A 23,235-nucleotide genomic window follows, 5' to 3' on the forward strand; every position below is an offset into this window, starting at 1 on the left:
GCTTTAGACCACTGAGCCATCTCACCAGTCCCGAAAATGTATTCTTTAAAAAAAAAAAAAAAATCTTCTTTGTTTCAGTGTCTTTTTTTTTTTTTTAAAGAGGGTTTTATTCTTACTGCAGGAATAAACCAAGAAGGTATAAACAAAATAACAATGAGCTAAAATTACATACAAAGGAGTAAAAACTGACAAGGGAAAAATAAAGATATTCAAGAACATGATTATATATTTTGAAAAAATTCATTTTTATTTCATCTAGAAATATATTTATACTAGAGAGATATTTAAAAAGTTAATAACAGGTACTACACAACCAGAATGGACACTGGCCAGGATGTATCAATGTACAGACCATGTGCTGAAGATGTTTCATTTTTCCAAACAATTACACAGTGTATTTCCTTCTTTCCTGAAGATGGGAATCGAATTCAGGTCCTTTGCATTGAGTCACAACTCTAACTCTCTTTTATTTTAAGACATGGTTTCATTAAGTTCCTCAGGCTGGGCTTCAACCTGCAATCTCTGGCCTCAGCCTTCTGGAGTGCTGGGATTACAAGTACACACTATTAGCCCCAACTTGTAGATCACTAATTAGTAGATATAGTCAAGACAGATGAAAATAAAGATAGTAACTTGTTAGGAAGCACTATTAGATGAAAACAAGAAACAAATTTAAAGAATCTATATGAAAAAATCATGTCAATCAGACAATTTCAAAAATTTTTATTTTTTTAAACAATTTTTAAATGTACCAAATACATGAAGGGAGATACATTAAAAAACAAATTTCTTTTTGAGAATATCAGCAAGATGGGATAGACTGAATCTATTTTTGGAATTATCTGAGTAAGTTACAGCTTCAAGTACCTCCAAAGAACTAGAGCTTGCAGGAGCCATAAAATAACAGATGTCAGAGGAGGTAACAGAAGGCTTTGGCAGCTTTGGATCCAGATTTGAAGACTGCAAAGATTTTCTATCATTTCCTTCATTCAAGTCAAACACTGCTGAGACACAAAATTTTAAAGGACTCGAGGTGACCTTAGCAAGCCTGGCAGGCATCCTGGGGCTTCGTTTTCCTTAGACTTGTGAGTGTAAGATGGCATGAAGCAATAGAAGCAGAACACTTACAATTCTAAGATGAGAATATTTTTAAAAATGGCGAACTTCTGAGAAGGCAATTTGGAAACGCTGAAATGCATACTAAAAGCTAGTGAATGGCTTTCCTACGTTGGCCATAACAAAGCCCATGTGGAATATGTGTCCTTTCACACTGGGGTGGCAGATGGTTCCACTATTCTCTTATTCCATTTCAATACTGTTACAGGGGCTCAGGACCAATTACAGTTACTCAAAGCATCCTTTCAGTTTTTGTCAGGGGAGAAAATTTCAAGGTGACAAATAAATCTGGTGTTATTAAATTATAAGAAACTAGTAAAGTGGTAAACTATTAGGAGAAATAGTTGATACAAAATTTTTTACCACACTAAATCTTATCAACATTTCCCAGTGGGCCACTAGGTAAAGTGAACCTGAAAAGCCGATTAAACACACATGTACTTTGTCACAGGTATTTCTCTATTACAGCAAAGGCGAGAAAGAGAGAGAAAAGAGTATAAAAAACCACTAGAAATCTAAAGTCAATTTTGTCATTTGGGACTCTATCTAAAAACATTTCTTTCTTAAATCACTATGATCACATAAATACAGCTGGATAGTTTTATAGTAATATGGTACTGAGTGTACAACTTCAATATTTTTCCTCAGTGAATTCTATTCAAGGGAATGTTTTACAGTAGGGTATAATAGGTAATAATTTAATTCACCATTATCTTCTAATAAAGTATGATTACCTCTTAAATATTAAATAAGCACTTAAGAAGCGTCAAGATATAACCCAGTTATTCAAGAAGCTAAGGCAGGAAGATGTCAAGCTTGTCTTAAAAAAATAAATAAAGATCTGGCAATGGAACTCTTTGGTAGAATGACTCTGTGTTCCCAGTGTTGAAAAAAAAAGTAGGTGGGGGACTCAGCTAAACATTACAAATACTTACTTTGGAAAAATTTATAAAATAGTATATATGAATTATGTTTCTAAAAAATTTTCAGAATTTCACTATGTTGCCCAGGCTGGCCCTGAACCGTAGGCTCAAGGGATCTCCTGTCTCCTAAGTACCTAGGACTACAGGCCTGTGCTAATTGTGCCCATCTTAAAATAATGTTTCTATCACTAATCACATAAACAGTTCTTAGAATACAGAGTTGAATTTCTGTCTGTCTGTCTGCCTCTTTCTTTCTTTCAATGTATTTGGTCATTATAGGGTCTTACTACACAGCTCGGACTCATAGTGGTCCTCCTGTTTTCAGACTTCCCAGCACTGGGATTACTGGGTTTGCCACTACACCTGGATTATGTGGCCTGCTCAGTCCACCCTGTGGTTGGGGCTGACACAGCATGTGGTGCCAGGGATCAAGCAGCTAAGCTTGCCTAAGCAGGGCGCTTTAGTCCTCCAGGCTATAGAGTTGCATTTCCAAACCAGAACCTATGAAAAAGCTTTGGCCCTATGAAAGCTCTAAAATGGCACAGAAGTAGGCAGTCTCTCTGGTAAAGAAGCTCAGAACTTTTATTAAATTCACAAAGGATCGCTGGACAAACTATAACCACAATTTAAACCATGCAAATAAAAATTCAGCCTGCATTAGTCAAGCAAAAATGAAAATCAGTTTGCTTTTCATTTTCTTCCCCAGACCAAAAATGGAAAAAAATTATTTATTTCTCTTAGAGAACTAAAATATTGGAACCATGAAACATCTTGGGACATCCTATGCACACAGCCAAAGAATTTCAAAAGCAGTATGTTTGACAAACTGAATACCCAAGAAGATCCAAGTATTTTTCTTCTGAGAAATATAGCTCACTTTCAAGTTCAGGGCAGATGGTTGTACTGCTATGCCAAGAGGGCACTTAATTACTATGACAAGTTCACCTTCATTTTGCTGTAGAGACACTCAAAAAACAGATGTATTATGTGAGGTGACGTTATGTGAAATATAAAGCATCCACCAGAATATGTACAGGATTTCCTTTCACAAATGTTATTTTATGTAAATGCCTATGAGAGGAAAAAATAATTAGCTAGCAATAGAGACCTACAAAAAGAGACTAGGAGTTAATGGAAATTTATTTGCTAATTTGGACATACAACTTTTTGAAAAAACTATTTTGATTTCTGCCACAGACTTTCAGAAATGAATCAAACCAAACATACTTGGATTATTTGAATGTTATGAACTCAATATTATAAATTAAAACAAGTTTTATTAAAATTGAATGGCCTCATAGGAAATTGGATTTACAAACTAGCATTAGAAATCCCATGGGTTATCTATAACATCTACAGCAAGTCAAAAGTAGAAGTGCTTTTATGTAAATAATCACTATTTCTCACCTAAGAATAATAGGTACTATGAAATATCAGGCTTTCTTAAAGGGCAATTTTAAAATATACTAACTTGCTGGGTGCAGTGGCACATGCCTATAATCCAAGCACTTAGGAGGCTACAGCAAGAGAACTGTGGTGAGCTCAAGGCCAGCCTAGGCTACATGAGTTGAAGGCCAGCCTGAACTACATACTTAGTAAGACTTTTTCTCAAAAAACAAAACAAAACAAAACAAAATCTCTCCAAAAACCAAAAACGTTTATTTTCCCTAAGTGGTCAAAAAATTAAACTATTACAGAATGCCAACTGACAAATCCAATGAAAACAAAATTGTACCTATATTTAAAAATAAAAAATAGCTATTTTAGAACACAGAAACTATACTTGTCAAGGCAAACAAACATTCTACTTATCAGAAAATGTGAAAGACTATTTATTTGTGATTCATTGAAGGTGGGAGATGTATTAAATTCTGAAAAGCTTAAAAACTTGTTTTGAGCTGGGTGTGGTGGCACATGTCTAGAATCTCAGCACTCAGGAGGCTGAGGCATGAGGTTGAGGATGGCTGCAAGTATAATGCTATCCTGGAGTACACTGTGAAACCTTGGCTCAAAAAAAAAAAAAAAAAAAAAACAATAAAAAATGCTTAAATATTATTTCTAAATCTGACCACAATATTTCATCAGATAGCCATTTCCCATGGTTCAAATTTGCAGTCAAAGTAGCAGAATGCCTGTAGGAAACTGGGGCAGGTGTGTGTAAAGGGGCAAGAAAAGGGAACAAATGTATTCTCTCCAGCAGGACGAGGACATGCAGAGCCTCCTCCTAGGAGGCTGTGGGCAGTACTCTGATATTCCCAGTAAGAGAAAACACTGGTTTGTTTTGGAAATCTGAATTATCTCCAAAAGGTCTCCATGTTATAGCCACAAAAGCAACATCGTATTATTTCAAATACTGTATATGCTATTCAGGGATAAAGTTGTAAAGTGCTTAGGTACACATGAGAATTTAATAAAGAGATGGGAGTCTGAGGGAGGAGGATGGCGAGCTGGAGGCAAGCCTGGACTACACAGCAAGCTGAAAGTGAGCCCATATTTTAACCAAAAACTCAACCAACTAACCAAACAACCAGACTACTGCCTGGTCTAGAATCACATATATAGCATTCATTAATGACTTTACCTCTGAGGAGATAGTGTAGCTGTTTGTTTATATTTAAGGAATCTATAAAGTTTCCACAATTACAAGTAAGGAGTAGAGGATTTTATTACTTCTCTGCAGGTTTTTCCAAAGGATCATGCAGGTAATTTTATCTTAAACAAAATAAGATAATAAGCCATGAAACAGTCAAATATTATTCTACTGATTATGAGAGCAATGTTGTTATTGGAATTCACTCTGACTTCTCTTGCTGTCTCTCCATCGCCTCTTTCTGGATCTTTTTCTTTCCATCACTGTTTCCCTTTGCATGCACTTTTTTCCTGATTTCTCATTCTGTTCTGCAGTTCTTTCTCCAGCTCTTTTCTTTTCTCCCCTTGTTGCTAAACATTTTGCCTTTCACTGCCTCCATAAAGAGTGAGCCTGCCATGAAAGCAAGTGTCTGAAACCAAGAGCATAAAAGCCTTAGTTAAGCCAACAACCTTATTTACCGTAAGTGGCACTTTCATTTTTATTCAGTTCAATTCAGTTCTCAAGAGTAACTTTTATAAAAGGTATCATTATAGACAACTTATATTTTTAACAGCCTCTGTGTCGAATTTAAGAATATGGATTTGCCAAGCATATTAAGGAATATGATTCTGATTTCTGAATTAGTACTAAAAACTCTATTGTACTAAGAAATAAAATAGGGTCCCACCTTTGGTATCATACACTGATCATAATATTGTTGCTCATATAATGGGAGAATATATAAACATGGATAATAGTGGAGTGCTCTTTCAAATCTGTTCAGTGGCAGATTCAAATGACCTAAAATGCCTGTTATACAGATAAGATTTCAGCAAACAGTATCTTCTCCAGCTTGTAATTCAGAGCTCACACCATCACACATACAACTTGTCAAGAGGACAATTCAGTCATACTCCATGATTAATAATTATGGATCATTATAAACTTTTACAAAGAAGGCTTAGCATACTTCATGGTAAATGCTAGCTTAGACACTGAGCACTCATCTGTATAGGGGAAACTGAAGCACAGAGCTGGAGGTGGTTCATCATTCTTAGTCTGAGAAAGATGTGCATTGACTGAGTAGGGCATGGAGACCTTTAGAAAGAAGTCTAAGTGGATGACGCAGCCCAGGAGAACTGCCAGGCACTGCCACACTGCCTCCTCCATTGCCACTGACTGGAAGAAAGAAATGCTCAAATGTAAACGGCCATTCACATTAGGACTTGTCCAGTACACAGCGACTAGACAGGAACCAACAAAGACTCAACTTTTCAACATGAAACACAAAACCTAACCTCCTTGGGTGTTGATTCTTTTTATTTCCCTTATACTGGGGATTGAACCAGAGCCTTTGCACTGAGTTACATCATTAGCTCTCTTTGAAATTTTGAGACAGGATCTAGTGAAGACGCTAAGCTGCCTAGGCTGGGCTCACACTTCCAATCCTCGTACTTTGGACTCCCAGAGTTCTGGTAATACAGGTGTGCACCATAACACCAGCTTGTTAAGAGTCTTTATGTGGCACACGAAGAAAGCTGGCAAATGATAAGCTACACCTGGTGCCACTGCTCCTATCACAGCTAAGACATTTACCAATGGAGCATTAGGATGCCAGTGCCAACAAAAACTGGCCCAGTAACTACTAATATAGTCAAGGCAAAGTGAAGTAAAGTGCTACTATCCAAAAAGTCCTCATCAGGAATAGTTGACACTTGTTAGAACCACACATTTTTTACCTTCGGGTAAGCACAATAAGAAAAATAATCACATCTCTACATTCCTTTAAACACAGATTCTCCAAAAAAATGCTGAGGGTTTTGATTTTCCTCTAAACTGAACTATAAAGTTATAGATAAGCAGTAAACTTTTTCCTCTTTTCTTTTCTTTCTTTTTTTGTCTTTTTAAGACAACAGTCTTACTACGCAGTTCAGCCTGGCCTTGAGCTCACTTTGCAGCCCAAGCTGGTCTCGAACTTGAAGCAATCCTCCTGCCTCAGCCTCCCAAGTGAGGGATTACAAGTATGGACCACTGCATCCAGTGTGCAATTTTAAATTAATGTTCCTGAAACATGAATTTGAGAAGATGACTGATTTCTTAACATAAAATGTTTGTTGTCTGTTGATTTTTGTTTTTATTTTATTTTATTGGGGAAGGGTCTACAGTGTGTTCAGGGTCTCACTACTAGATCGAACTCCTAGTGATTCCCTGTTTACAGTCTCCCAAGTGTGGGGATTACAGGTGCACACCATCACACCCAGTCTGAGCATGCCCTGAGGGTGGGGCCAGCAGGGCACGCCGGCAGGGATCGAACTCCTGCCACCACGCTCTGCTTAAGCAGGTGCTTTAGTCCACTGAGCTATTAGGCCAGCCCTTTATTTTTATTTCTTGAGACAGGGTCTTGCTGCCATTTCCTTTTTTAAAGAAACATAATCTGATTTCTTTGCTTCTTTCAGAATGTTTAGTTGTGATTAAATATTCTCCTGAGGGTTTCTCTTGTTTTCTTCATAGAATTATACTTCTACCTGCTCTACCCAAGATCTGATAACTAATGTAGGAAGTACACAAGTCTTTCCTTTAAAAGAAAAAATTACTATTCTAGTCAGGCTAAGAAGTCTTTGTTTCATATAGAAAGCAACACTGAAAATGTAAAGCATAATTAAAATTATGCTTTGTTGTTGTTAGTTATTCCACAGTCTGTGACTGGAAATCTTGGACCTTTACCTTTCTTCAAGATTCTAGAAATCAGGGACCTTTTCTTCTTAGAGAAGATTATTTTCTATGCATTTAAATAAGCATTTACCTTATAAATAATGGTATTTGTGTATTTTGCAAAAGAGATCCCCAGATGGGGGTTAAAAATTTAGTTTGGTGGTAGAATACTCGGTTAGGTTGCACAAAGCCTTGGGTTTGAATCTCAGCACCAAGATGTGTCTTTCTAATGTAAGGTGTGGGATCAAGACTGACTTGGGAAAGGAAACAGGAATCTTAGCATTAGTGAATCAACTTTACAACTTTCTAAATCAGTACATAAAAATGGGAATTGGGAGAGGAAGAGAAATTATAGCACCTATAAGATAGCACCCGAAAACAGGAGAATCACTACAAGTTCAATCTACATAGTGAGACCCTGTAGAACCCATAGACCCTGTCCTAATTACAGAGAAAAAGAAAGAAAGAAAAATTAAAAAAGGAAGCAGGCATGCTGATACATATCTACAAATCTCAGCACTCAGGAGGCTGACGCAGAAAGACTGCTTTGAGTTTGAGGTCAGCCTATGCTACATTGTAAGGTCAAGGTCAGTCTAGTCTGAACTACATAGCAAGACCTGGCCTCAAAAAGGAAATCTTTTTTTAATTAAAAAAGAAAGGTAAAAAATAAAAATAAATAAAAAATAAAAATAAAAGAAAGGTAAAATATATTTAGTCTTTATCTGCTTTCTTAAGAAACTAAACACACTTTCTAGTTGGTATCCTAGATTTCCCAACTGGGCCTAATCAAGGTATGATTATATTCTGTCTGCTCTTTCCATTTAACTGGACTGAATGTGTCTGAAAGTAAGTGAATGATCTACAAGTAGTTTTATTTTGTTCTGTTTGAAAAATGGAGAAGTGATTTTTGCTAAATATAATCCTCATTTGGAGGCAAAGCATGGAACATAGGTTTAGTATCCTTGTCAAGTAATTGGTTTTAAAATGTTATACTAGCTTATAATCAGTGAACTGCACTTGCTTTCTCCATATAAGCCACCTTCATCAACATGAAATACAACTGCTAAGTCCTAATTTCTATCAGTCAAGCAAACCAACCAACAAAAACCAGTTCACTTTTCAGTGTGTCCACAATACAAGTGTGCAGGAAACTCAAGAAGCTAAGTGCTAACTTAGCATCTAAGCTGTCTCAAATTACAAATCTTTTGATTCTCCAATTTAACTGTTTGTTTTAGTTTCAGAAGAATTCTAGAAATAATAAGCATAAGACAACATAACATATTCCCTAGATCTTCTGAATCAGAATTAAACAGAAAAACAAAAGAGACAGTATTGCCTCATGATTTTTCTCCGCCATATTAGGCTAATAATGGTAAACCAAATTAAAATTAAAAAGATAGAAACAAGAGTTCTTATTCTTAAAAAGTACATGGATTAGAAGGGATAAGTGATCTATGAGAGCTCAAGTGAGCCTCTGCCTAAGAAGCAGTCTTACACAGAGGGCAGCAATCATCAGATGCTAACTGGTCATAACACTGACTCTTATCACATTTTAAAGGTGTTATTAGCAACAGAATAGCAATATAATTGCCAGGGTTAATTAATCCATAAAAGTTCTTGGCATTAATCAAAAGTCTTCCATTAGAGCACAATTTTCTAATATCTAAACCTTGTTTTGTGAGTCAAATTGTATGAAAACCAAAAACAACATAAGGCAAAAATTGGTACTACTACCAGGATCCCAAAGACAGCCAAATACTTAGCAGTTTATGTTCCAAGAGACTACTAAAAAGGTCCTGGGAAACTGTGACAACATTTTATTCTTTTTGCTTAAAACAGTGATAAATTAAAAAGATAGCTACTGTGAGCATGTTTTATGGTAAAGATGAATTTACAGCTGTACTTCTAATACCTATACCACACACAATCACATATGTGCAAATACAGAACAGAGTGTGTAAACACACAGTGTGAACATGGACGCAAAGTGAAAGAGACTCTAGGCTGGCTAAGCAATATTTCCCGTAAGAGCACTCTGCTGGAATTGTACTCTGAGAAAAGTTCCATTCCTAGTACTCTGAAAGAACAGTACAAACACCTCCTACTCAGATGTCTAGACAATCTGGCCTACTCTCAATCCAGAGGTCAACTAAAAACCTCAAATATGCTTTCTAATTTTTTCTTTGGAGTCAGAGTCTCACTATACAGCACAGGCTGGCCTTAATCTTGCAAAAATCATCCCGTCTTTGCCTCCTTAGTGCTGGGATTACAAGTGTGCACCACCATGCCTGCTTGCTTTCTAATTTCTAAACTTTTGCTTGTTTAGTAATATAAAATAGAGGAGGTTTACTTCTTCCTGATATCAAAAGCCAAATTGGCCATAACGACTTAAAGCTACAAAGCAAAACAATATTGGGCATGATGACACATGCCTGTAATTCCAGCTCCCTGAGAAGCTGAGACAGGAAGACAGCAAGTTAAGAGGTCGGCTTTGGAAACACAGCAAGCCCTTGTCTCAAAACAAAAAATAAAAATGGGCTGGAGATGCAGCTCAATGGTATAGCACCTGGGAGTTCAATCCTCAGTACTTCAAAAAAGAAAAAAAGGAGAAAAGAAAAAAACTATTTGGAAGGGAAAAAGTATAACATCCAATTTCTGAGAACACAATTGATTAATAAGTCTAATATCTACTTATATCTAAAGCAATCATTTTAAGAAATGAACTATTCTTGCTTTATTATAACATTCTTAAAACGATGAAGTTGTAAAGTTCAAATCAAAACAAATTTGAAAGATGCTGTGATCACTATTTTAAGTTTCCCCAGAGCTCTGATATTTTTCTAGTAGGCAGATGCAACAAAGCCACACACCACTGCTACCACAGAGACAAAAGCGACTGACCACTCCAGTGAACAATAAAATGAAAAACTGCAAAGTCACAAAGCTAAGGATCTACATTGAAGCACAATTTTGAAGGGCAGAAGTGGCAGAAAAATTCTCACTTTTAAAGGAGAAAATTCCTTTAAGTAGTCTTCAAAGAACCAAGAAAAAAGAAGCTTTTGTGGCCTTGCTTTTGGAATTCAACTTGATCTGGTGATAAATAAGCAAATGGATGGAAACGAATAAAAATATAATTCAATAAAGATACGACTGGGGTTAAAAGAAAGATGTCATGCTGGGTCCACCCATTCAGGCCTAATTTACAGGCATCAGATTCAATTTTGTACTGTAAAGAAGGAAACTGCAATTTAGATGGTGCGCTGCTCATTCAGACATAGGAAGGCTCTCATGAAGGCTGATAAACCAGTGCAACAAATTTTTCTGCCTGGGATTCAATATCAACTAATCATCTGGACAGTCAGAAAAATTAAAGGGTAGGACATACATGTAGGTACATAAAGAACAGTTACCTTCAGCTGGTTATTGAAAATATCAATCTCCTGCAGTTTTGACCTAGTTTCTTTTTCCACCTCATCCAGCTGGTCTCGTAGCTGCTGCCGAGCGAGCTCTTTTGCTTCTAAGGCTCTTTTGAGTGTAAGAAGTGAATCTCCTATTTTTTTAAAAAAAAAAATTGCAAGTTAGAAAAAACTTCAACTGGCAGTAAGAAAATGTTAACATTTTTATATCACTTAAGGAAGTTCTTGTGTTAAAAAAGAATAAAGCAGGAGCTGGAGGTACAAGGTGTATATAGTATGTGTAAAGCCCTGGATTTCATCCCCAAAACAAACCAAAGAAAAGATGGGGAAAAGTTCAACTTAAAAAACAAAACTTACTGTGCAAACTATTCTGCTGAACTTGTTTTAATTGGTCATTGAGTATCTGTTTTTCTGGAATAAGTCTTCCAAGCATTTGCTGAGATTCCTAGAATAAAGGGAGGAAATAAATGATATGAAATTACAGGATACTGTATACTTCAACATCAGATGGTACTTAAGTCAATTCTCTTGTCCCTCTTAGGCACTACTCTCATCCTAAATCCTTCGTGGTGAACACATTTAATCACTAGTCAGGGTGGCTTTTGCTATCTTGTCAGGAATTAACTTTTTGCCAAATGCTTTTCACCAAAATAAAGACAGTTAAAGCTCCCTTGATATTGCTTACATTTTGGTTGACTTTCTGGATGTTTATAAGGATTTTAAAAATGCATTTTCAGTAAATAATACTACAAAGAAAAAACCTGAAGCAACAATTTCTCAACTGCATGGGGATCAAGTACAGAGTGATCCAACTGCTTAGAAAATAACTCAGCAGGAAATATTCTATTATTTTAATCTGAGGTTTAGTAATTAACAGGGCTGAATTTAGGTTTACCACATACTTAACAGTACAAAGAGAAACAAAAAAGTGATTTGTCCTAACTAGAGTCTTAGTTGCCATACATGCTTCTCCACAACACAGGATGGAATTTTAAACAGATACCCGAAAGTCTTGAACTAACCATCTTTTTACTGGCACAAGAGAAAAGCTACAGCCATACCCTATACAAGTCTATTTGGAGTTTTCATGGGTAACTTGTCAAGCACAATAAGTTCACTGAAATTATGCTATATAATTTTTTCATATCTCAGTAAAATGACAGCCTTTCTAGGATAAAATAAGGAATGTTTAATTTTTTTACTCTGATAAAAAAATTAAAAAATATAAAGATGTTTTAAAAAATAAATAAAAGGAGTAACATACATACTAAAAAAAAAATTTAAAAAAAAAAAAAAAAAGATCTCTAAAGGACTAAGGATGTAGGCCAGGAGCACAGACAGTGCTTGCCTAGCATCCTAAGAACCTTGGTTCAACTTTCAGGCTGCAAAAAAAGGAAGCAAGCGAGCAAACAAAAAGCAATAAAACCTAAAAGATCTCCACATGCTGACTTTTGGTTTGAAAAAATAAACACACCTTATTTCAAAGCAACCATCAGAGGCTCATAATCAGTCTCTTGGAACACCCACCTTTAGATAAGAGACTGGCTTTGTATGGAATGAATCTTTGTGTACTCTCGGCCTGAGTGGCAGAGGCTAGCACAACACAGAGGATTTAGAAGCCTCTTCTAGGAATAATCACCTTTTGTAGTACTGTACAGTATATATATATATATGTTGTTAAAATTACACAGATTTACAAGTTTAGAAAATGGTTAAGAACATTAGAAGTGTTTGCAAAAATGTAGGAAAGGTTTTTAAGAGTGTGGGAAGGGTTTGTAAAGCCTTAAAATATATGTAAATACTAAAATAAATATAACATCCCTGTAATCTCCGTGATAAGTGAGGGACCACTGTACTCAGTAGAAAGCCCTGAGTTCCATCTCCAGTTCTGTAAAAAAGGAAAATGAAAAATCTGTGTGATATGCATATAGCAGTGCTAAGAAGGAAATTTCTAACTTAAAACTTATATCATAAAGAAAATGTTCAAATTTTTTAAGCTTCCTGATTAACAAACTAGAAAAAAGAAAAATCCCAAAAAAGTAAATAGAAGGAAACAATAAAGAAAAAAGCTTAAGTAGTTGAAACAGAAAACAGACATACAAATGAATGAATGAAGAAAGCCAAAAGGCTTATTATTAAAAAGAAATCAAGGGCCAGAGAGATAGCCCAGTATACTAAGTGCCTGCTTAGGCAAGCTCAGGGACTGGGGTTTGATCCCCAGTACTACATGCCGTGCCAGCTCTGCCCCTGGGGCGTGCTGAGCCAGTGATAGAGTCTGGGTGTTGTGGCGCATGCCTATAATCCCAGCTGCTGAGGAGGCTGAAACCAGGAGGATCACTATGAGTCTGAACTGAGTAGTAAGACCACGAAAAAAAAGAAAAACAAAACAATAAGTAAACAAAAAATAAATAAAAAGAAATGAATAGAAACAATAAATTTCCTGCTAGACTGATCAGGAAAAGAAGCAGTGGATAACAGGAAAAGAAGAGAAGGGACAGCAGGTGGCAGGAAGAAAAGTACTATAAATTACCAATATCAGAAATGAAAGTTGAACAGTACAGATACAACAGACAACAAAGAATAAAAGAATAACTTCATACAAACAAATTATCAAAACAGACCCAAGAAGAAACAAAATTCTCAATAGTTCTGTGTCTACTGAATTTATTACACAGGTAAAAATCACATCATAAAAAAATCCAAGCCTGAAAGACTTCACTGATAAATGTCACCAAAATTTTAAAGAAATATTATTCCAACACAAATATTTTCAAAATAGAGAAGGAATATTCTCCAGCTTATTTTTAAGACCAGCATTACCTTGATACCAAAATTAGAAAAGGGTATTATAAGAAAATTACAAACCAATGTCTTTCATGAATTCAAATGAAAATGATAAACTGAATCTAGTGAAATATTTTTTATAAAGGAATCCTCTAAATCTGATATAGAGAATCTACAAAAAAAAAAGAAAAGAAAAATAGATCAAGTCAGCATAAGTAATGGTAAATGAGCTTCTAAGATTTAGAACCGCTTCCACTCAACCTAATTAGTGCAGTGAGACACACACATACACATGTCAAAAGCACACAAATTTAAGAAATAAAAAAATAAAGATGTCACATGTTATATACATAGACAACATTAAAGAAGCTATAGAAAGCTCTTTTATTAGAACTAAGAAATTAGTTAAATAATGACAGATACAAGATCAATATAAACAGAATCCTTGCCTAGCATGTTCAAGACTGTGGGTTTGATCTTCAGCACTACAATAAATATATAAACAAACAAATAAATTTGTAATGACCTAAATGAGCCAACAGATATGCTGCAAGACTCAATATTAAGATGCCAAATCTTCCCAACCTGATCTAGAAATTCAAATGAAATTTCAACAAAATTCTAAATATTTTTGAAAAAAAATCAATAGATTATAAAACTTACATGGAAATGACATAGAATAGGTAAATATCAGACTTGAAAAAGAATAACCAAGAATTCACACAACTTGACCTCAAAGATTATTTGAAATCTATAGTTATTAAGTATGATGGGCTGATAAAAAGACAGTCACAGACTAAAAGAACAGAAGAATCTGAAACAGACTTTACAAATATATTCAAATGATTTGTAACAGTTTGTACCACTTTTGGATTAAACACACGCTTATGGCATGGCATTCCAGTGCCTGCTTCAGCAGCGTATATACTAAAATTGGAACAATATACATTCCACTCTAAAACAATCTACCTAAAAGAAATAAAATATTTTTTACCAAGAATGACCTGTACATAAATGTTTGTAGTTTTATTAATAAAATTCCCAAGCAGGGAAGAAATAGAATATTAATCAAAAAGTGATTAGGCCAGGGCCAGGGGGATACCTCAGCTGCATAAATGCCTGCTTGGCAAGTATACAGTCCTGAGCTTGATCCTCCATATCAAAAAAAAAAAAAAGAGAATAGGCCAATATAGGAACAGAGACAAAAAGGAACTTACACAGTAATATAAATCTAAAAAATAGGCTGAGAGAAAGAAGCTTGACACAGAAAAGTCACAAAGTTCAAATATGATGATCTGCAGATAACATCTATCCCAATTTGATGCCCTGGCAGTTTAATAATTGACAACAAATCAGGTATCACAACAGCTTTGGACAATCAAATGAAGAACAGAACTGTACCAGCACTTCATCCTGTCTCCAACTATTACTTATCCATAAATCTCTCACATACTCCCTCAAGTTCTTAATTTCATTTATAGTGACATAATTATCACAGTAAAGGCAAAGGTCCATCAGTGATCTACAGGCCCTTTGTGACCTGGTCTCTACCTGGAATCCAGAGGACACAGGCACTGCTATTACCTGCCTGGACCTTGTTCTGCCAGGTAACCACATGCCCTACATGGCTAGGCCCCTCACTGCAAGTATGTCTACTCAAGTATCATCCTCACGAGTGTCTGTCCCAACTGCCTTGAACAGAATCACAGCCATTCCTATTCCTAAGGCTCTCCCCCTTTCTCTGTTCACTCTGCATGGCACTTTCCATCCTCTAATAAATGTATAACATTATCTTCTGCCACCACCTGTCCTTCTCCCAACCAGAGGCCAAGGTACACTAAGCTCTCCTGGTCGGCCCCCTGCCTGTGTTCACTGCTGTGGCCCTGGTGCTGTGTGTGACACGTGGCCATGCCCAGCAAAGCTGTGGTTTGCTTACTTCGCAGCCTGTATCCAAGGCAAGGTCTCTACCACTGTACTGCATCACTGCTTCCCAGCACTAGTACATGGTAGGTATTTGTTGAATGAATAAGTGAAGAAATGAATTGCTGAAAAGTTTATAAGGCTTAATTTTTTTATAGAGGGCCAGGGAGATAGCTCAATAGAGTAAGCGCTTGCCTAGCAAGTGCAAGGTCCTGGTACAGCAGGGGAAAAAAAAGGGGGGCAGCGGCTGGGGTTCAATCCCTGCCATGCCATGCCATGCTGACCCCACTCACAGGATGCACTGAGACAGCGACTGAGACTGGGCATGGTGGTGCATGCCTGCAATCCCAGCACTTGGGAGGCTGAAAAACAGGAGAATCACTGAGTCTGATCTATGCAATGAGACCCTGTAGACCCTGTACCAAATACATAAAAAATAATAATAAAAAATCTTTTATAGGACATTGGTCTCTCACCTGTAACTGTTGCTGCAAGTGAGTGATTTCAGCAATTCTCAACTCTCTAGACTTGTTCGTACTCTCAATTTCTTGCCTTTGAGTGGCCAATCGACACCTGATATCTTGCAGTTTCCCTTCTAGTTGATGCTTCTTGTCATTCTTTAACAAATGAAAGATAGAAGAATTTACTACCATTTTTAATTATATGTACATATAATATATGTATATATATATATATATATATTACACACACATTCAAAGTATAAGAAACTTTACTTACTAGAGCTTCTAATTCAAATTCTAAAGTCTTTTTCTTTGCTTTCAGGACAACTATGTCTTCTTGTTCTTTGTTTCTCTGATTCAGAAGTTCTTGCCTTCGATTCCGTTCCCATTCAAGTTGACGCTGCCTTTCAAGTTCTCGTTTTGCAGCCTGTTTTTACAATTTACAAAAGACAACTTATTAGTTTAACAATTCTCACACTGTACAATATATTTTAACAAAAAAATCTTCTACCAATTCTTTCCTTTCAAGAGTGAGATGTTAGACATTACAAGAAATAACACATAACAATAAAAAATACAGTGTTCCTTTTATGGGAAAGAGGAATATTTAGAACTGTTATATTTACATAAACGAGAACTGATAGGATCATTTCACATAGGAATTTCATTCGTCGAGCCTTCAAGAATACAACATGTGGGGGCCTGCCCATTAGCTCAGTTGTTTAAGTGCCTGCTTAAGCAAAGCAGTCAGGCTCCAGAGTCTGTGGTTCAATCCCCAGATCCTCATGCCTTACCAAACCTACCCTTAAGGTATCTTGAGCCAGCCAAAAAAAAAAAAAAAAAAAAATTATGAATATAAGCATGCTAAATAAAATAAAACCCCCAGAACAAATTTTTTTAAAACTTGGTTTTCTCTCATTCCAAGAGAAATTATTATATTACACAAGCTGAATATTCCATATCTAGAGTGCTTGGGACCAGAAGTATTTCAAACTACAGTTTTCCAGAAACCAAATATATAAAGTGCAGGATAAAAAGACAGAAAATAAAAAAAAAAAAAAAGAGGGCTGAGGAGATAGCTCAGCGGCATATGTGCTTGTCTGGCAAGCACAAAGTCCTGAGTTTGATCCCAGTACCAAAAAAAAAAAAAAAAAAAAAAAAGGAGACAAAAAATAGTTATTGTAATCCAGCATGGCTAATGTATCTAAACACATACCCTGATTTAGTATAATTGTCTTACATGCTTTTTGGACTGTTAGCCCAGCTAACAATTGTTAATAATTATTAATTATTAACAATTAATACAGATTGTCATTAATCTGTATTTATAATAATAAACTTGATAAAGACTTACAAAATAATTGAATGAACCTGAAACTACAAAAAACAAAATAAAACAAAACAAAAAGGAGAAAAGATGGGGATAGAGGGGAAAAGAAACTGACAGGTATTATATACACATATGAATTTCCCACCATGAATATAATCATTATGTACTAAGAAAAAATTTTCATAGACTTTACTGGTTGAGAGTCCCTAATCTGTAAATCTAAATTTGGTTTTTGGTTTTTGTAGGTAAGGTCTTACTGTGTATTCTAGACTGCTCTTAAATTCGCTGTAATCTTCCTGCCCCAGCCAGGTAAGTTTTGGGATAACAGGTGTGCACCATCACTGTGGCAAATGTGAACTTTTTGAGTAGAGTTTCCAATTTGGAACATTTTGGATTTTCAGAGTGGGAGTATTATGCCCATACCTCATGTTTGCCAGGAAGGTGCTTATTCTAGAGAGCTATCTCCCTGGTCCCATACCTCATGTTTAAAAGTCTGTGATGCTGGGGAGATAGCCCAGTAGAGTAAGTGCTTGCCTGGCAAGCACAAGGTCTGAGTTTAATCCCTGGTACCACCAAAAAAAAAAGTCTGTGACTTCTACTTCCCTCTCATTGGTTTCCTTTTCACCACCAGTGGTGATTCCTCTGGAAGCACCAGGTCCTGTTCAGCACTACCTCTGATGACTTCAGGGAAGAGCACATGTCACAGGGCCTGGCATTTGTTACATGTGGCTGCCTCTGACTCAGTAAGTTCCCAGCCACGCTGCAAACAGCTCAGGCTACCGGGAGTACCTATCATGAACTGGTGAGACCCAGGATGGTGAACTACTAAATCATCTTGAATAAATACAATGTTTGGGTTTTTTTTAACACTGAGGAAAGGAAGGTGGTATTATAACACCGTCTTGGTCATTAAAATCTTGGTCAGGGCTAGCTCAATGGTAGAGCTAACGCACAGCTTAGCATGAAGGAGGCCCTGGGTTCAACTCTGAGCATCAAGTAAATAAATATAAAATTTTGTTGGTAGCTATATGTCTCTGCTTGACCAAAAAGCAGTTGGTGGCTCCATGCTTCCAGAAATGAAGCAAAAGCATTATTATTTTTTAATCGGGGGGCCTGGCCCTAGCTCAGTCCTTTAAGTGGCTGCTTCCACAAAGCTGTCAGCCTCAGGCTGCTGTAGTTCGATCCCCACAACACTCCAACCAGCCAAACCTGCCCGGAAGGCATTCGGAGGAAAAAAAAAAAAAAAAAAAAAATCCTTATTTTTTAATCGAGGAAGATTTCCAATCTTTATATTTCATTCAATAAGAATGGCACTATTTCTGAAGCAATGCCCTGAAACTAGAAAGATGAAGAGTAGACTGGCTTGACCCCTATTCAGCTCTGACATCAAATATATGAAGTCATCACAGAATACAGAGGATCTTCCAGACCACCTAAGCAAGAAAGCAGTTGGAAACAATGTAATTGGTATGTTACTATCACAGTGGTGGCTTTGTTTTAATTAATTTATTTATTTAGTCCTTTTGAGACAGGGTATCCCTGTGCAATTCAGGTTAGCCTTGACTTTGTAGCTCAGGCTGCTCTCGAACTCCCAATGATCCTCCTGCCTCAGCCTCCCAAGTATGTACCACCACACCTGACCACAGTGGTGGTTTTAAAAGATCACCTCCACAGGGCTGGGGAGATGGCTCAGTGGAATAAGTACTTCCCTGGCAAGCGCAAGGGCCTGAGTTCAATCCCCAATTCCACCAAAAAAAATTAAAAAATTTAAAAAATAAAAGATCACCTCCAGCTTGTCCCGCATACAAACATTTATATTTTTACTCAGGTTCATAAGTATAGCAAAGAGGTGCCGGGGAGATAGCTCAGTAGAATAAGCACTTGCCTGGCAAGCACAAGGGCCTGAGTTCAATCCCGTTCTGAAAAAAAAAAAAAAAAAAAAAGTATAGTAAAAATAATCTGAAAAGACATTTAACTAGTCTCAGTGGTTTGTAAACAGACTATCATGAAAACCTGGTACAAGGTGCTGTCGAGATAGCTCAGCAGATTAAGTACGTGCTTAGGTAGGGGCAGGGACCACAGGTTCAATCCCTGGCACCACATGCCGCACAGGCCTCACCTCTGGACGCACTGAGCCAGACAACAAGACTGGGTGTGGTGACACACACCTGTAATCCTAGTGTTGGCAAGGCTGAAAACAGGAGGATCACTACCAGTCTCAGCTGCATAGTGAGACCCTATACCAAATACATCAGAAAAACAACAACAACAAAAAAAAACCTGGTGCGAGAATGCTTATAATAACATTATAATCACCAAAAATAGAAACAACACAGTATGTATCACCTTATAAATGGATAAGTAAAATACTATATAATCATATAATGGAATATTATACAGCCACAAAAAGGAATAAAGTACTGATTCATGCTACACTGTGGATGAACCTTACAAACACCATACTAAATGGAAGCCAGACCCAAAAGGATGATTCTAATTATAAAAAAAGTTCAGAACAGGTAAACCTACAGATCAAAGAAAGTAAATTAACCAGAGGCTGAAAGAAGAAAATACAGAATAACAGGTGAATGGGTAAGGGGTTTCACTTGTGGGGTGTTGAAAATACACCAATGCTTCTAAACTGCAAAACTGGGCGGGGGGGGGAACCCCAAAGATCATTCTGCTTTTTTTTTTTTTAATTAATTTATTTTTTTTTTATTTTTCAACAAATAATACACTGCATATATTCTTCTTAGTGGTTAATTGCTGTACAAGATGCGGACTTGTGATCCTATTTACAAACAGCATTAGAACAAATCATTCTATTCATTAACAGAATGTAACTATATATCTATCCCAACCACTTTGAATACACAGATACAAAATGGACATTCATCTGTATACCCCATTTTTTCTAAGTTCTGTTATTGAATATTATAGGTGTGTAAACTCAGCAAAATATTCTAAAAGAGGCCAGTAGCCCGTAATAGCATTGGGTCTTCTGTTTAATTGGCAATGTCAGAAATTATTGACCTGAGTCCCCCACAGCTCAACATAACAGCATGGCTTTATTTCTTATAATTATGTCTTCATACTTTTCTGCTGGATGGTTAAGACCAAGGTAAAGCAGGACCTATGCAACAAGAGTTGTAGCTTTTTGGTCTGAGAAGGTCAGTGAAATGCCCTCAGGATTTGTCCTGAGATCCTGTACCTCAGATTGTAGAACCTTTATCAGTGCAGCCATGTGGATGAGTCACGGCCATTGCTTGGCCAATGTGCTCTCTGTGAAAGCCTGAGAGAGTATCTTCTCCCCATGTGACTCTCCTTAGGCACACTCTACGTCATCGATCACTTTCCTCTTTGGCCCCATAATCTTCTTGATCAGAAAATTTGGGACACTACCGAGGTACATGACGTTACAGTACAAGTTCTCATATGTCCTGAGTCTTAATTGACCTTAGAAGGCTAGGGCCAAAATGTTGGCTTTCCTTGTATCCCTCCTTTTTCTCTAATTTTGGTCTGCAAACTTAGGTGATCATTCTGCTTTAATAGATGGCTTCAGCGAGTTTGAGAGAGCCCTCACACAGCAGCGCCGGGGCTGCTGCTCAGCCACTCACCTCCCGTCTCTCTATCTCTTTTCTCCTCTCTTCCTCTCTCTGCCTTTCGAGCTCCCTCTGCTTTTCCAGCTGCTTCTCCAGCTCCAGCTGCCGCTTTCGCTCCTGCTCCTGGCGCTCGCGTTCCTTTCTCTCTTGCTCCGCCCGCTCCAGCTGAGCCAGGCGCTCCTGTTCTTTGCGCTGCTGCTCTAAGAGTGCTTGTCTCCGTTTCTCCAGTTCCAGATTGCCACGTTCAAAATTCTCCCGCTTCTTGTCTTCAAATGTCACTTTAAAATAAGGAACACACCAACTATGAAAAAAATCATGATTTTCAGCATTTACTTTCACAGGAAAAACTCATGTATAGTACAAATGCAAACTCAGAATCTCCGAAGTTTTCCCTGTCCCCTAAGCACACAAACATACCTCTCCCCTACCCTTCCCCACCACCTTGGTAGGCAGTGCTGCTTCTAAGGCATCATTCCAGAACAGCTGGTCATCGCTGACCTCACCCTCCCAGCCTATCCCCCCGCCCCCTGCAGCACAACTGACCACCACCGTCTCCATGCCATGTGACACTCTCTTCCCTCTCTCCCTTCCCCCAACACAGAACTGTGCCTCTATTCCCCCAAGGTGACTTCTCAAGGCAAAGGTAGGTAAGCACTCCTACTTCATGCTGACCGATGAGCTGCACCCTAATCATTACATAGATCACAGGAAATACTTTTTTCTAATCCGGAATTTGGCTTTTTTCTATGACAGTCCAATTAGGACTTCAGTTCTCTTGTTTGTTTTTTTCTCCTATGCTTGCTAACCTTTTGTTTATATGCATTTTATTTTAGTCATATCTAAACATCCCATCTACCTTGCCTCTTGATGTTTTCAGCAGTGCATGTCTATCTTAGTGTCTGTGTCACATGAGCTAGGTCAGCCCTGGTCTACAGAAGTGGTCACACCAGCTTATCTTCGTACCAATCCCACTGTTCCAACTCTACACCAACAACCAGCACCTCTCCCTTTGCCTTGAGATCCGTAGGTGTGGGGTTCCCTTCTACAGTGTTGCAACTCTAGTCAGGACTTCTCAACTTCTCAAAGATGTCCCTCACAAACTGCAGTCAGAGACTTGTGGTCAACTGGCAAGTATGGACTGCTTTTCTTGTTCCTTTTTATCACACTTGGTGACTTTAGAGGAGGGAGCATCTTCTTCACTCAGTCACCTTAAAACTCAAAGTCCAGCTACCAGAACGGAAAGAAATAATGACGAATATTAAAATGTGAAGGACTCTCAAAAACATTGTACCATGTGAAAGAAGGTAAGACACAAAAGGTCACCTATTATGATTAATTCAAGTTAAATATACACAACAGGAAATTAAAAGAAACAGAAAGCAAACTGGTGGGTGCCAGGGGTTACAGGGAGGTACAGGACTGTCAAGAGTACTAAAGTGATTTTAGCGATGGGCTGAAAGTTTGTGTTCCTTCACCACCAAGTTCATATGTTTAAATATGAACTGCCCCAGGCTGACAGTACTTAGGGACAGATGTCTTTAGGAAGTAATCAGATTTAGATTAGAGCATGAGGATGGGGTCATTGTGAACAGATCAGTGACCTTTAAAAAAGAAGACACAGAAATCTCTCTATGGAGGCATCAGAGAAAAGTCACTGGAGGACACAGAACAAATTGCTATGAGGAAGCCAAGAGGGCCCTTCCTGGGATTTGAATTACCTGACACTTCATCTTAGATTTGCAGCCTCTAGCACTATGAAAGATAAATTTCCACTGCTTGAACTGTGCAAAGTATAATGTTTTATCATGGCAGACCAAGTTGACTAAAAGTTATTAAACTGTACATTTTTAAATGCTCATTTTTGTATTATACAAATTTCATTTCAATTTTAGAAACCTTGAAAATCTCTATAAATCTAACTCCTATCATATATAGCAAGCACCTAATAATGTGAATGAACAAGCAAAGACTGGTAACGTCATTTCCTATTCAAAATCTTAAATTAGTGTCCATTAACTTCTGAAAAAGGTAATTACAAGCTAGGCATGGTGGCTAGATGCCTGTAATCCCAGCACTCTAACACTATGAGAGATAAATTTGCACTGTTTTAACTGTGCAAAGTATAATATTTTACTTCCTCAGAAGGCTGAAAAAGGAGGATCACTGCAAGTTTGAGACCAACCTGGTCTACAAAGTGAGCTGAAGGCCAGCCTGAACTGCATAGAGAGACCCTGTCTCAAAAAGATAAACAACAACAACAAAAAAGACTGGGATATAGCTCAGCGGCACAATGCCTGCCAGACAAGTGCAAGGTCCCAAGTTCAATTCCTGGTACCAAAACAAACTTCAAAAAAATAAAAATAAAAACAAAAAGACCAAAAAAAAAAAAAAGTTCCCCAAAA

At 37.3% G+C, this 23,235-nt stretch overlaps 1 protein-coding gene across 6 annotated transcripts in view; it reads right to left on the bottom strand.

Annotated features, from left to right (window-relative positions):
* Itsn1 (intersectin 1) overlaps nucleotides 1–23,235 on the bottom strand; it is a 236,490-nt gene that overhangs the window by 92,275 nt on the left and 120,980 nt on the right. For 5 of the 6 annotated variants that reach the window (XM_023705571.1, XM_004645331.2, XM_023705568.1 and 2 more), the window contains 5 exons: nucleotides 20,849–21,111; nucleotides 16,179–16,328; nucleotides 15,917–16,057; nucleotides 11,094–11,181; nucleotides 10,731–10,870 (listed from right to left, as the gene is read on the bottom strand). In XM_023705571.1, the coding sequence (XP_023561339.1) occupies nucleotides 10,731–10,870; nucleotides 11,094–11,181; nucleotides 15,917–16,057; nucleotides 16,179–16,328; nucleotides 20,849–21,111 (782 nt within the window). Of the gene's footprint in view, nucleotides 1–3,707; nucleotides 5,039–10,730; nucleotides 10,871–11,093; nucleotides 11,182–15,916; nucleotides 16,058–16,178; nucleotides 16,329–20,848; nucleotides 21,112–23,235 lie in introns of those variants that run through there. The other variant, XM_023705570.1, reaches the window with a different exon arrangement.

This window comes from Octodon degus, unplaced genomic scaffold (genome assembly GCF_000260255.1).
Source record: "Octodon degus isolate 3935 unplaced genomic scaffold, OctDeg1.0 scaffold00225, whole genome shotgun sequence".
Taxonomy (NCBI): Eukaryota; Metazoa; Chordata; class Mammalia; order Rodentia; family Octodontidae; genus Octodon; species Octodon degus.